The sequence below is a fragment of the Cyprinus carpio genome, chromosome A16 (assembly GCF_018340385.1).
Source record: "Cyprinus carpio isolate SPL01 chromosome A16, ASM1834038v1, whole genome shotgun sequence".
Taxonomy (NCBI): Eukaryota; Metazoa; Chordata; class Actinopteri; order Cypriniformes; family Cyprinidae; genus Cyprinus; species Cyprinus carpio.
In genome coordinates this window covers 11,757,444-11,771,167 of record NC_056587.1, presented here as the reverse complement: position 1 = coordinate 11,771,167, position 13,724 = coordinate 11,757,444, and the positions used below count along the sequence as shown (strand labels likewise).

The 13,724-nt window shown below is 37.0% G+C and overlaps 1 protein-coding gene across 1 annotated transcript; it reads left to right on the top strand.

The window, feature by feature from the left end:
- Positions 1-2,254: 2,254 nt before the first annotated feature.
- rhbg (Rh family B glycoprotein) lies at positions 2,255-13,193 on the top strand. The gene is made up of 10 exons (XM_019073603.2): positions 2,255-2,559; positions 4,809-4,995; positions 5,591-5,741; positions 7,118-7,265; positions 7,358-7,524; positions 7,609-7,746; positions 7,836-7,969; positions 8,265-8,386; positions 11,984-12,057; positions 12,289-13,193. The coding sequence occupies exons 1-10, from the start codon at positions 2,370-2,372 to the stop codon at positions 12,364-12,366; spliced, it is 1,389 nt and encodes a 462-aa protein (XP_018929148.1). The 5' UTR covers positions 2,255-2,369; the 3' UTR covers positions 12,367-13,193.
- The last annotated feature ends 531 nt before the right edge of the window (positions 13,194-13,724 follow it).

Genomic DNA, 13,724 nt, shown 5'->3' with positions numbered 1-13,724 from the left:
TCAAGATCTTTCAACAGACCCCCACTGGCCAATAGCTTTGTTGATGGAGAAGAGAATCCTTTGGAAGTGGCGTTATCTTGTAAGGATTTAGCTACAGGCCTTGTTTACCATCAAGTTCACCTCTTTGAACACTCAGTAATTGTTCAGTTTTGTCTTTTGCACCCAAAGCAGTGACAGACTTTAGTGGGAGTGCAGGTTTTACTTGATATTTCCTGCACCATGAATTTCCCTCTGGTGTACAATGTGCTGGTTCACACGGAGAATATTTGTCTTGTTAAAACTTCTGTTCATGAGAGCTACACTGCTTCTTTTGATTGGTTTTGTTGTTATTTTTTTTTCTCACTCTCCTTTAAAAGCACTTCAGACAAGAGAGAGTGCACTTGTCATATTATTATTTCCTACAAACGTATCCAACCCACTTTTTCTGAGCTTGAAACATTGGTACCTGAGATATCAGTGTTCTCACAAAGCTTCAGTCTGAAAGGGAAAAGTGAGATTTGAGAAAGGACTTGTACACACAGGTGTTTGGAAACCCAGCATTCTTCAGCTACTCATAGATGAAAGCAGAGGTGAAAGAGATTGTGAAAGGTCAAGCACTGTTGACCAGAAGAGTCAAAGTGACACTTGACGGGTGTAGCTTTCGGGTTAGTCCAGAAAGCTGTGCCTAAAAAGTTCTTAGTTAATTTTTGGTGAAGTTGTTTTAACATTTTGTCAGCTTGTTAAAGATCACATTAAATCAAAACTGACCCTTACTAGTCTTGTGGTTAATCTGTGCAAGTTAATCCACACAAAAAAGAAAACATGTTGAAATTTGAATCTTAGTTGAAATCTGAAAATTTGCTTCCCTTTTGGAATGATGTTCCTTCTCTGATGACGTCAGTTTGGTGGTTTGGGGAGTAACACATTCACACAAAGAGGTAACACTCAAAAGTTTCTTTATTTATTTTCCAAAGCGAGTAGAATTACTTCTCATCCTATTATCATACTTCAGCCACAAGAGTGCAAGAAGGGATTAAACCCTCTTTTTTTTGTATGCTTTCCTTTAAATTGCCCTTGTCAGCCTGAGTTCTGGATTAGTAGATTTCCTTTGTAGGCCTTTATCAACGGTGTTGTATAAACATCACAGTGTAAATGATTCCTGTGAATTTAGAAACAGTTTAAACCAGCCAGTGGGATGTTTGCTGGTTTTGACAATGTCATGTTACATTTTCTAGTGTTACTCCTGCCTACACACATGTATGTTTACTAATATTTTGCACTATTATATAATATATATATATAGACACTACCATTCAAAATTTTGGAGGATTACATGACTATGAAAGCTGGAGTAATGGCTGGTGAAAATTAATCACAGGAATAAATTACATTTTAAAATATACTGTATATAAACTGTCAATTTAAATTTTAATAATATTTCACAATAAAACCATTCGTACTTTATTTTTAATCAAATATATATGGGAGACTTTTTTCAAAAATATTTAAAATCTTGCCAAACTTTTGTGTGTGAGTGGATATATATATATGACAGTGGATTTGTAAAGCTGCTTTTAATTGTATATCTAAGGCAAACAGTTCAGGTCATTATGTCACTTGCAGTTTCATATCCAATCTCTAGCTGACATGCCATCTGTCACAAAGACAGATACTATTCATCAATCATAACCAATACTGAAGGTTTTGAGTTCATGTCCTTGTCAATTCAAAATGTATGTGTCGGTTGTGGAATGTGTTTGAAAGTAAATCCTGGGAAAAAAAAGTTCTTGTGGGGGGAAAAATGTGTGTTTGTAATTGTTATGTTTAACTGCTTTAAATGTGGATAAAACATGTGCCACCATGTTCAAATATGAGACATGCCTCACCTTTAGATTTCTATTTACATCTCCCAATGGCAATATTAATGGCACAGCGATTATTATTGACCTCAATACACTGAGCCCATTTACACTTAGCCACTTTATGCCTCCCATTTCCAGTGAAAAATCCAGAAATTAATTTTTCATCTATCCACACAAATCTTTTACGATCTCTTTGATCTTCCTGTTTAAAAAATCGCTCTGTTATAATAGCATTGTTCACATTTTACTTGAATATTCTCATTGGCCCAAAATGTACTCCTCGTGCACCTCATGAGCAAAAAAGTGAGGGAGGAGCTCAGAACTGCTGCAAATCAGCAGACTTGAGAGAGCAGGTGGGCGTTACCAAGATCATCAAGTGGCCAAACTAACAATAAAAAGACTTGTGTGAGCTAATATTCTCTTGCACTCTGCCTCCAGACTCATCAGAGCCCTGTGCCCTGCTCCAGAAACCTCTGGGGGAAAAGGGGAAAGAGAGTGAGCAAAGGATACTGGCAAAAGGGAAGCACCATGGCTGAGGCTACTAACATGAGGCTACGGCTGCCGCTGTTATGCATCATCTTGGAAGTCATCCTCATCATCCTCTTTGGAACGCTGGTGGAGTATAACGTAGACACTGATGCCAAGCTGTGGAATGCAAACAAAAACCAAAGTGCTACTAGACATGATTATGAGAATGAGTTCTACTATCGTTATCCTAGTAAGTGACACTTTTAAATGAAAAAATAGGGCTGGATTTTATGTTCAGCACTCATTGTTGAGAACATATTAATATACATAACTATAATGATCATGCAGTTGGGTAATTATTGAGTTCACCAGTAGAAACACACATGTGGTGTCTTTAACTTGATAACCAAAGAATGTGTTTGATTGGTTGAACTGCAGATGAACATTGGCCTAAATTGTGTAACTTGTGTTTGAGTGGTCTGACTGGTTTAAGTGAAGCATGTTTACATTTCATGCAGAATTTGATGTCTTTAAAAGCTTGATTTATTGCTTGTATTGTGCAAATTTCAAACGTAATTGATTTCCCACCCATCTCTCTTTACTAAAACTGTCTCGTCCTTTGATCTTGCACTAAACTTACCCTCAGCACCAGATTTGTGCGAAGCACTTAATTAAATTTACTGCATTCCATTATTGTGTCTGCACTGCAAGCCCAGAACACACCTACATGTGACTCACATAAATCATGACAGATTTCACAGACTTCACTTATCAGGTTTAACAGAATTCTTCATAAATCAGGTAGGATAAAGGGGCAAATCTTCTACAAATTGATTTTATTGTCTTTCCACAGGTTTGAAATATACTTGCGGTGGTAGACAGGTAGAAAATCCTCCTATTACCCACGGCACAAAAATTGTCTTCTACATGTGACAAATAACAAATTATATGTGATTTTTATAATTACATTAGCTACTATTACATTTAATTACATGCTCATTATAAATTATTATTCATTGTAAATTATGCAAAATGACAGCATTTAAATGGTAGAGTTCTCCTTGCTTTATCATATAGTGTCTCTCTCAGTGAATGGGACACAGATTTTACTGATACTAGTCAAACCTATATATTGCGTAACATATGTCAAAGGATGTTCTTTGACTTTTCTTCCTGTGGGGAAGCATCCCAGCTAGAAACAGCAATTTACTATGAATTAAATGGAAATTATATTAAATACAATTTATTGTGTTACCAAAATACCAATAATGCCCAGAAAAAAAAAAAAAAAAAAAAACTTAACGTGTGACTTTTAATTATAAACAAACCAGAAAAACCCCTGAACTCTTATTATGAAATTTCTATATTACTGCAGGCCGATCCTTCAGATGAGAGATAAAATATGCATTTTTACAACTATCTAAAACATAATATATATAAAGGTCATAAAGTAGACATTTTCATAATTCATCAACTTGAGTTCATAAGCAATTGCTTGGCATAAATGTGTTCTATTCATAGACCTTACTTTGGTGGGCCGCCCAGATGTATTGACGGCCGCCCAAGTAAAATATATTTGTGGGAAACACTGGTCTTGTAAAAGACATCTTGTCTGTACATTATTTAGTCACTAATCTTTAACAATATGCATCTTCACCTTTTTGGGTGTGGTCGCATCTGTTTTGACTGTCACTGCTCAACAGCTGGACACATACACAACAGGTGTGACATAAGAAAAATCTGCATTCAGGGGTGTACGACGATTGATCAATCACATTTTTATATATTATGTCTACAAATACAATAAATTATAATGTATTGTAATTATTTGAGAGGTCTCTGCTGATCACAGTTTAGGTTGTCTGCTTTGTATGGATGCAAATACATTGCTTCACAGTGCACTTATTGGTTTCATTAATGGGGTCCAAAGTTGTTGGACCCCATCGACTTTTTATTGTATGGACCATAAAAAAACAAAGAGATAAAAAAAGAAATAAATTCATGCTGATTTGGAGAGACATTAGTATCATTTTGGGTTAACTAGTTAACTATCCATTTTTAAGACTTTAAGATTTGTCCTACAGTAAACTCAGCTTACACATAGAGTTCATAGACTTATTTATGGAGTGCCAAAGAAGAGTGAGTGTGAAAGGTATGTAGGACAGTTGCCCACAGAGACTGTGCCATCCTCATTGGTGCCCAGGTCAATGGCCAGTTGCTTGGCAACAGTGTAATTGTGTCAAAAGAAGAGAAATAGGTGAATGAATGGGACTACACAAGGAAGAACACAGGGGTTAATGTTGGGTTCAGTATACCCATAGTGTAAAATTGGCCCTGAATGGTGCTGCTAAGTACCCGCATCATGAAAAACATCTTTCTGTATGTGTTTACACACATATCAGTGCGCAGTTACAGTTTATGAAATGACTATTAAAATGTAAAACTATGGAAATGTGAGGGAGAAGAATAGGAAAACGGCTAACTGACTGTGTGTTTTAGGTTTCCAGGATGTGCATGTCATGATCTTCGTGGGCTTCGGATTCTTAATGACGTTTCTGCAGCGTTATGGGTTCAGTAGTGTCGGATTTAACTTCCTCATCGCAGCCTTTTCCCTACAGTGGGCCACACTTATGCAGGGCTTTTTCCACGGCATGCACCATGGCAAGATCCACGTTGGCGTGACTAGGTAAAACCTGAACCACACATATCAGACTTACATTTCTGTTTCCTACATCCAGCAATTTGTATTTTAAAGAGACTGCTGATGTCTGAAGGCCAGCAGGAGTAGTGGCTAATAAAGATTTGTTATCAAAGAAAAAATGGGCTACAACAGTCTAATCCAGGGCTGTTCAAACTCTGTCCTGGAGGGCTGGTGTCCTGCAGAGTTTAGCTCCAACTTGCCTCAACACACCTAACCGGACGTTTCTATACCTAGTAAGAGCTTGATTAACTGGATCAGGTGTGTTTAATTAGGGTCGGAGCTAAACTCTGCAGGACACCGGCCCTCCAGGACAGAGTATGGACAGCCCTGGTCTAATCACTTCAGGAAAAGGTAATTAATGAAAAAAGGACAGATAAAATTCTGTATTTGTGTAAGTATTAGGTGAGGCTTCACATTTTCTGCTGCTGTGGCCTTGTGTGTAAAGTGAATTGCAGCTGAACACAGCACCACCAAGTGGACGTGGCAGTTGAGCAGCTGACTAGACTGTGCAGCCCCTGACTCACAGGCACATGCACTAATGAATTTATAATTACTCACAGTGAATATGTTTGTTCTGCAGCATGATAAATGCAGACTTCTGCACGGGTTCTGTGCTGATCTCTTTTGGCGCTGTTTTGGGGAAGACCAGTCCTGTGCAGCTACTTGTAATGGCCATTTTTGAGGTGACATTGTTCGCCGTCAACGAGTTCATCCTGCTTACTATCCTTGGGGTAAGTGTGAACACACAATCTGTTTATCTACAAAAGCACCAGAAAAAATGTCATTGGAATTTTAAGATTATTACTAAATTTGATTTTCACAGAAATAACTTACTTTTCTAAAAAAGGTGATCTAAATGTAAAAATAGAGCTTGCACAATTGAATATCCAATATCGACTGATACAAGAAATTTTAAAAATCTGTAATCGTGACTGTTAAATGAAATGGTACCAATATATTATGAGCTTCTAATATTTCCTACATGCATAATAAAGACTAGATTACATTTGAGTACTTCACATTTACATTTAATTTACATTTACATTTAAAGGGTTCATGAACTGGCTTTTTTATTATTTTATACTTTTGTCTGAGGTCCACTTATGATGTTCGTGTGGTTTTTACATTCAAAAACATCCAAATCAATAAGTAAAAGGCTATTTTCTACCCTGGTTTTGAGGCCGGCTCGAGAAATGCTCAGTTTTTATGGGCGTACTGCATTGAAGACTTGTAAGTAAATGCTCACTGCTATGATTGGATAACAGTTTCCATAGTTAACTAACTTTCTGTGTGTCTGTTTTGAAGGCTATGTTGTTATTATTTTGTGACTTTTTTGAATTTTGTTATAACATTGAAGATAATTAGGACATATCAAGTGATCTCTAACAAAGTGATAATGACACATATGATAGTTCAAATATTTTTTACTCACATAAGTGTGCTGCACTATTCCTGTCAAATCCAATATAGACGGCACAGCATTGCTTTTTAATATCAGTCTTTCTGCAAATCCAGCTTCGAGCTGTGTCTTGTTTACAAAAGAATCCGCGGTGAAATGAAGCGAACAAACACTCAATGTTTTACTCACATGAGCTGAAACATCATTAAAAATAAAGTTCAACCACACATTTCTAATATTTGAATCTGAAGGGAGGTTATGCAGCAACTGTGTTCTTCCACAACCAGGCATTGCACGATATTTTGCAATCTTCAACAGCATGTTTATTGCTTGGTTGCTTGATCCGGTTTAGCGTCACTTATGTTATTTCCCTACTATGTCATGCGCGAATCAGTGGGCGGGCTACATAATTAGGTGTTGATATTCTTCTGTGGAGGCGGTGTTTAACCTATCATAGGTAGGTACATTCCAGGATCTGCCGTTCGCTGGGCCTGGTGTCAATAAAAGCTTTTATTTCAGTAACAAGGATATTTACAGTTCTGAAACTTGATTTCTTAATTCATGACCCCTTTAAATACCCACAGAGAAAACTAATACAAATAAGCTGAAGTTTGCAGAAGCAGTTCAAAAACTATTTACATATTTGTATCCAAACATTTATGAGTGTTATCATAACAGTAAAAATGTAAATGTCAATGGTATCTATAGGCCAATGATGCTGGCGGATCCATGACCATTCATACATTTGGTGCATACTTCGGCCTAGTGGTGACCCGTGTCCTGTACAGGCCAAACCTGGACAAGAGCAAACACAGAAACTCTTCTGTCTACCACTCTGATCTCTTTGCTATGATCGGTGAGTCACTTGAATAACTTACATACCTTAAAAATTCTAGCTTAAAAGTCATCTAGAAGTCTTCAATCCTCTAAAACTTTGGTTCTGCTCAGGTACCATCTATCTGTGGATGTTCTGGCCCAGCTTCAACTCCGCCATTACAAATTATGGGGACCCCCAGCACAGAACCGCCATGAACACTTACTACTCTCTGGCCTCCTGCACACTGGCTACATTTGCTTTCTCTGCCCTAGTCAACCCAGAAGGCAAATTGGACATGGTGAGTATCTCTTTGTGGCCATCTTTGATATTATGTTACAAACTTCACATTACAAACCCTCATACGAGCCTCTGTCATTTTCAGGTGCACATTCAGAATGCCGCACTGGCTGGTGGTGTTGCTGTGGGAACAGCTGGAGAGATGATGCTGACTCCTTTTGGCTCTATGATTGTGGGATTCCTAGCTGGAACTATTTCAGTACTGGGATACAAATACCTCACGGTTAGTAGAGCACACTTCTTTGACACATAACTGTGAACGTCCACAAGAAGCCTCAGTATCATGCTTGTTGTTGTTTTATGCTCTTTTAGCCCGTTTTGGAATCAAAATTGAAGATCCAGGACACTTGTGGCATTCATAACCTGCATGGAATGCCAGGGGTTCTGGGAGCTGTGGTGGGTGCCGTCACCTCTGCCCTGGCATCTCCAGCCGTATATGGAAATGGGTAAGTCAGTAGTTAATAAATATGTAAATATTTCCATAATTAATGATTTGTGATTGTGTTATTAATTTGGTCCATGAATACATCTGTCACACAACAGTATATTTATTTTAATTGCTTAGGAACAATATGGAATTTACACTTTATTATTTTATGATGGTTTGAATTGTTTTCATATTTAATGTTAATTACTGTTATTTAATAAGGTTAATATTTTTGCTTTGTTGCTGAAAATATTGCAGAACTAATTCTGTATGAGAACTGACACATATGTGCCTCTGTTTCCCATCTTACACAGATTGCAAAGAGTTTTCGCTGATGGTGAACCTGGGGAATGGAACGCTCAATCTAGGGGTGGATTTCAGGCTATTTCTCTGGTTGTCACACTAGGAATGGCTCTGATTGGTGGTCTAGTTACAGGTGGGTATAAAGTTGGAAAGTGCAGTGAGTGCATGCTTCCACTAGGCAAATCATTTGATCTGATCTATTTTAAGTTTACCACTGTTATCATACTGTGCCATTCAAATGAGAGAATTTGAAGTAAATATACAAAAGTTACGAAACATTTGCACCACACACTGAAAACATAAACAAGGCAAAATGCATAGAGCTTAATGTTTTGTTAATTGCAAAATGGCAAATATTTCCATTTCATCATCAATTTAGGACAGAAATATATTATTATTGCATAATAATATTGTAATATTCACAACAACAATGACAACAACAATAATAATCACTGTGATATATTCAGTTTGGATTGGTTAAATGGTTGTGAATGGAATACAGACTAAACATATACTAAAAACAGTAACAAAACAGAAAATAGAAATATTTTGTAATAAATGACATTCAGTCTTTGCACATTAGGGGTGTAACGGTACATGAACCCGTCCTGAACCATCACGGTACGGACTTCATGATTCGGTTCATGCGGTCAGACAACGAATACAGTCAGTCATAGGCGATCAATCCAAAAGGGGGCAGTAATGTAACGCTAACTGTCACAACAGGAAAGAGCAGAAGAAGAGATGATCTACGCACAAACCCGAAACAAGGGGTGCTTGATCTTGAAGGGCATCTCAATTTTCTAATTGCACCATGAGGACGCGAGGAAGCTTCCTTAAAAGTCATGAACGAGGATACAGAGAAAGGAAAGGAAGTGAGGAAAGGAAACTAGGATGCACAAATAAGAAATAAAAAGCACCCAAGAATGGCGAGTTCAAATGGCACGCAAGGGCTCGAAGAACCACCTGCTTGTTTTAAATCAGTGTGGGAAAGTTTTGGGTTCTAGAGATAAGACAGTCGACCACACATAAATCAAAAAAAAAAAAAAATAGTTTCATTTTGGCTTTTTATTTATTTTATTTTTCTCTATTCTGGAACTGCACTAGGGGTTACACAGACTAATCGACTAGTCGACTTCAATTCTCTGCCATGACACTTTAAGCTTGACGTCATCTAGTCGCTGGTCCTGTAGAGGGCGCAACAGGATAAGAAATCTTTGAAGGACTTCCGCATTTATGCTCCGTTTCCAAACAGTTAAAATTAAAAATAAATGTATACTCCGAAAGCTCCACAAGACATGTGTGATTATATTACTGGATACTCGAAATTGAACGGGAGAATACACATCCTAAACAGCTTATTGTACAGGTAAGTTAATCACTGTTCTAATCTAATGCGCTGCTGCACTGTATCGCACACACATAGGCCACAGACAGTAGCTCGTACGTCACGTGCAGATCATGCACGCACAGAATCATTGAGCGCGGAAATGTACAGTCAAAACTGTTCTGTAATTTCTCAATAAAATAGCTTAGAAACTGAAAAGTTCAAGCATATATTTCTTTATAACTAAATCCCACAGCATCACTACTACTAGAGAGACGCTGCCATGTAGAATTCACACACGCAATCGCTCTCACTAATGCATTCATATAAATGTAATCTTTACTGTGCTACTTTATCTATATCTGATTTAGAACGAACAGAAATCTGTGAGAAATAAAACGACCCTAAGGCAAACGAACTGATAAAAATTAGCTGTTATAGGAGCAATAGCCATGTAGGCAGCGCTGTGTCTTATGCCATAGCTGTACACAAGGGGTTTGTCACAGCTCCAGACTTATTTATTCATTAATGACGTCATCAGCGACTAGTCGACTTTGACTTGACTTTCATCACATAACAGTTGACTTTAAAAAATCAGAAGTCGTTCAGCCCCTAAACTGCACACAAACTGTGTTGCAATCATTTACCAAAATGCAATTTGTGTGGAAATATTACAAAGTCTGCAAACAGGATGCTAACAGAGGCCAAAGATGCTTAAGATGCTTAAGTTATATGAATGTGTTTCTGAGGGGAACTATCTTCAGAAAAGATTTGATGCCATTTTATTCCTTGCATAAGTAAGGAATAATTGATGACGAGCCATTGAATTATTAGAAAATAATGCACACCCAAGGTGGTGATGTGGCCACGATTTGAAGCAGGTGTACATTATTTTCTAATAATTCAACAGACCGGAGCCAATTATTCCAATTATACTATGGTGACCAAACCTTAACACATTATTCAGATGATATATTTCAATACACTAGTGAGGTTTTTGTCCTTAAAATGGTCTTATGTGTAGGATTAATTTCTTATGCATCTCATCCCACGAGAGAGAGAGCAAGAGAGAGAGAGAGAGAGACTAAGTGTGTTAGAATTAGTCTATGTGTCTCTCAACAGTGTTCAGCAGCAGCGTCTTTACTAATAGCGAAACTGTTACAGTTCATCTGCTTAAATAAAAGCATCCTATTACCTCACTAGTAAGAAATGACAGGTAGCTTTTAAGTTGCTGAAATATTTTACTGAACATGTTTCTGTGCATGTGTTTTCGTGTGAGAGTGTGTGTTTGTATGGGAGAGAGTGGGAGAAAGAATGCTTTCTGTACATGTTAAACATGAAAATAATTTGGCGTTTTTATCTGGTTGTTTACTATATTAATTTGCTTGGTCAGTGTTATTTTTGGTTTTGGTTCTTTTGCTGTTGTAGGCTGTAAGGACCTTTGAAATAACTGAAATGATTTTGTGGGGTGTTAGGGGCTTTTATATAATTGGGTTATTTTGTGACTGAAACTACTTTTTGCACACCTTCAAACGTTCATCAGCCAATCAGATTCAAGCATTCAACAGCCCCTTAGTATATATGTTTATAAGTGCAGCTGCTTTCTTTACAGCGGTAACCAAGGAAACAGTATATTGCTGCTGTTCCACAAGCACCACCTGCTGTCAGAGAATAAATTTGCATTTTCTTTCAGTCAGTCTGCTGTTTTTGTTTTGTGCAGTTGTCTGATGTAGCATAATTTCACAAAGTTAGAGTTAGACCATTCTGTTTTTGCTTTAAATCTTGAAATAATACAATCTAATTCAAATCAAAAATAAACTGCTCATGCTACATAAATGTAGCACTTCTGTCTGTTCAAAATAAATGAAAAAATACATTTCCTGTTGTACCCTTTTGTACCCCAAAACCGAGGTATGTACTGAACCGTGACTTCTGTGTAGTGTTACACCCCTACCCTTACAAAAATGAACCATGGTTTTACTACAAATAAAAACCAAAAACCATGCTTACTATAGTTAAACCATGGTAACCACAAATTAACCATGGTTTTGCTACACTAACTATAGTTTAACTATGGTATTTGTAATAAAACTGTGGTTATACAGTAATCAATACGCCAAAAAACATGGTTACTACACTTTTACTGTAGTAAAACCATGGTTAATTTTTGTAAGAGTAATGCTCAGTGATTGTTTACAAAGCTTTAAAGAAAATCATAATTTTTTATTGTGTAACTCCAACTTGAATTCTTAAATTACAGTTACAATTAATCATCAGCCAAAATTTTATCATCATGACAACTCTAGATTGTTCATGCTTTGCTGTGTAGGCTATACATGTGTGCGAGGTATGTTGTGATTTATTGAACTCAGATCAAACAAAATATGCCTGTGTTTTTCTCAGGGTTCATTCTGAAGCTGCCCATCTACGGTGCTCCTCCTGATACTCACTGCTTTGAGGATGGACTCTACTGGGAGGTGAAGATTTTTTAATATCATTTTTAGCATTTATAGTTTATGCTGTATTCCATAAGACAGTTTCAACCAAAGATTCTTTGACTGTCTTTGACAGTGTAATTATTAGGCATTATTGCTTAATGTGCAGTGATGAATTATGGGACACTGTATGTACAGTATGCAGAGACAGTTTGAGTATTTTAAACTATACTCAGTCTAGTCGTGCTATTAGGAAATGTGAATGTGTTTCAGGTACCAGGGGAGGAGGAAGGTCATCATGAGCTTAACGAAGTGGCCACGCCAAACGAAACGGAAAAACTCAACAGCTAAATTACCTGTTTGCATTTGTTCATTACTACATAAACCTGCACAAGTCCTGTCACCTGTGATGTTCGCCGCAAGTGCCATTTATTTTACTTACACTCTTGAAATAAAATGGTAAACTTTGTTACATTATTGTTAATATCATTATATGTTATTATATAAAATGATTTGCCCAGTTTACCTGAGGAATATTTAGAATGTACAACCGAGTCAACAAATCTGTGATTCCTTATAACACCACTAGGTGGTGATGCAGAGCTGTCAGTGGTTCAGAGGACTAGATTATACTCATGATTAGCTTCTAGAAATATTTGTAATTTAACTGCAAAATACAGTTTATGCTTTCCTTTTATTTTGAATATTTTTGCAAGAACAATGAGTATCTGTTGTGGGATATATGGGAAAATATTTTGTATTCATTTGGTAGGCTATATATTTTTAATTTCCTAAAATTTAATATGAAATGTATTAATCCTAAACAGTTGGAATTTAATGCCTACAACATAAAACTCTCGGTGATTTAGAGATTTTCTAAAAGGTTTCCTAGGAGCACACATTCTATCTGAGATTTTTATATGGATTATTTGTTTCACAGATTAAATAGGCTACATAAAAGTTTATAAATGCTGTGAATATGGGACATTGATGAACATATTTTAATAACTACTAAAATTGGAGGAAAAAAATATCTGGATTGATTTAAGATTTTAAATGTATATAGTTATATGTTTATCTGTTTTAAGGAAAGAAAAAAAATTCTTTACAAGGATTATTTCTACCCCGCATAACCTGGGTTTGTATGGAGTGACATTTAAATAAATTGTTAAGATTTATATTGCTGAAAAGTCATTGTTATTTCATTAATCCTTTGAAGGTGTTTGATAGAAAGGCACTGTTTATTTTTCGAAATGGGAATGTGTTTTTTTTTTCCAGAAATGTAGGCTAAGATATTTTTCAGTCACGTGTCAGGGCGTGAATTCTACAGTTTATTCAGATCGACAATAAACAACGAATCACGCTGATTCCTAGTGAAGGCGCCGTTTAATTCAAGAATACTTAATGGCACCAACAATCACTGTGGAAGGGGTTAACGAAGAGTCCAGATGGTCTCCGTCGCGTTATTAGCACAGTTTCACTTACAGGATCAAACGGAGAAGAGAAAGTGGGGGGTCTTATTTTGATAGCACGTTATTAGGAGCGCCTGGAGCTCGCGGGCTGTGCGAGGAGCAGCTCTACGCCCCTTTTCATTCGTGCAGTGCGTGTTTTACAGAGACGGCGCCGCGGCGTGAACCAGCGCCAAGGTCTTTTCCCAGGCCTCAGACAGGTGGACAGCTGGGATGTGAATAGGCGCTAATGCTGAAGTG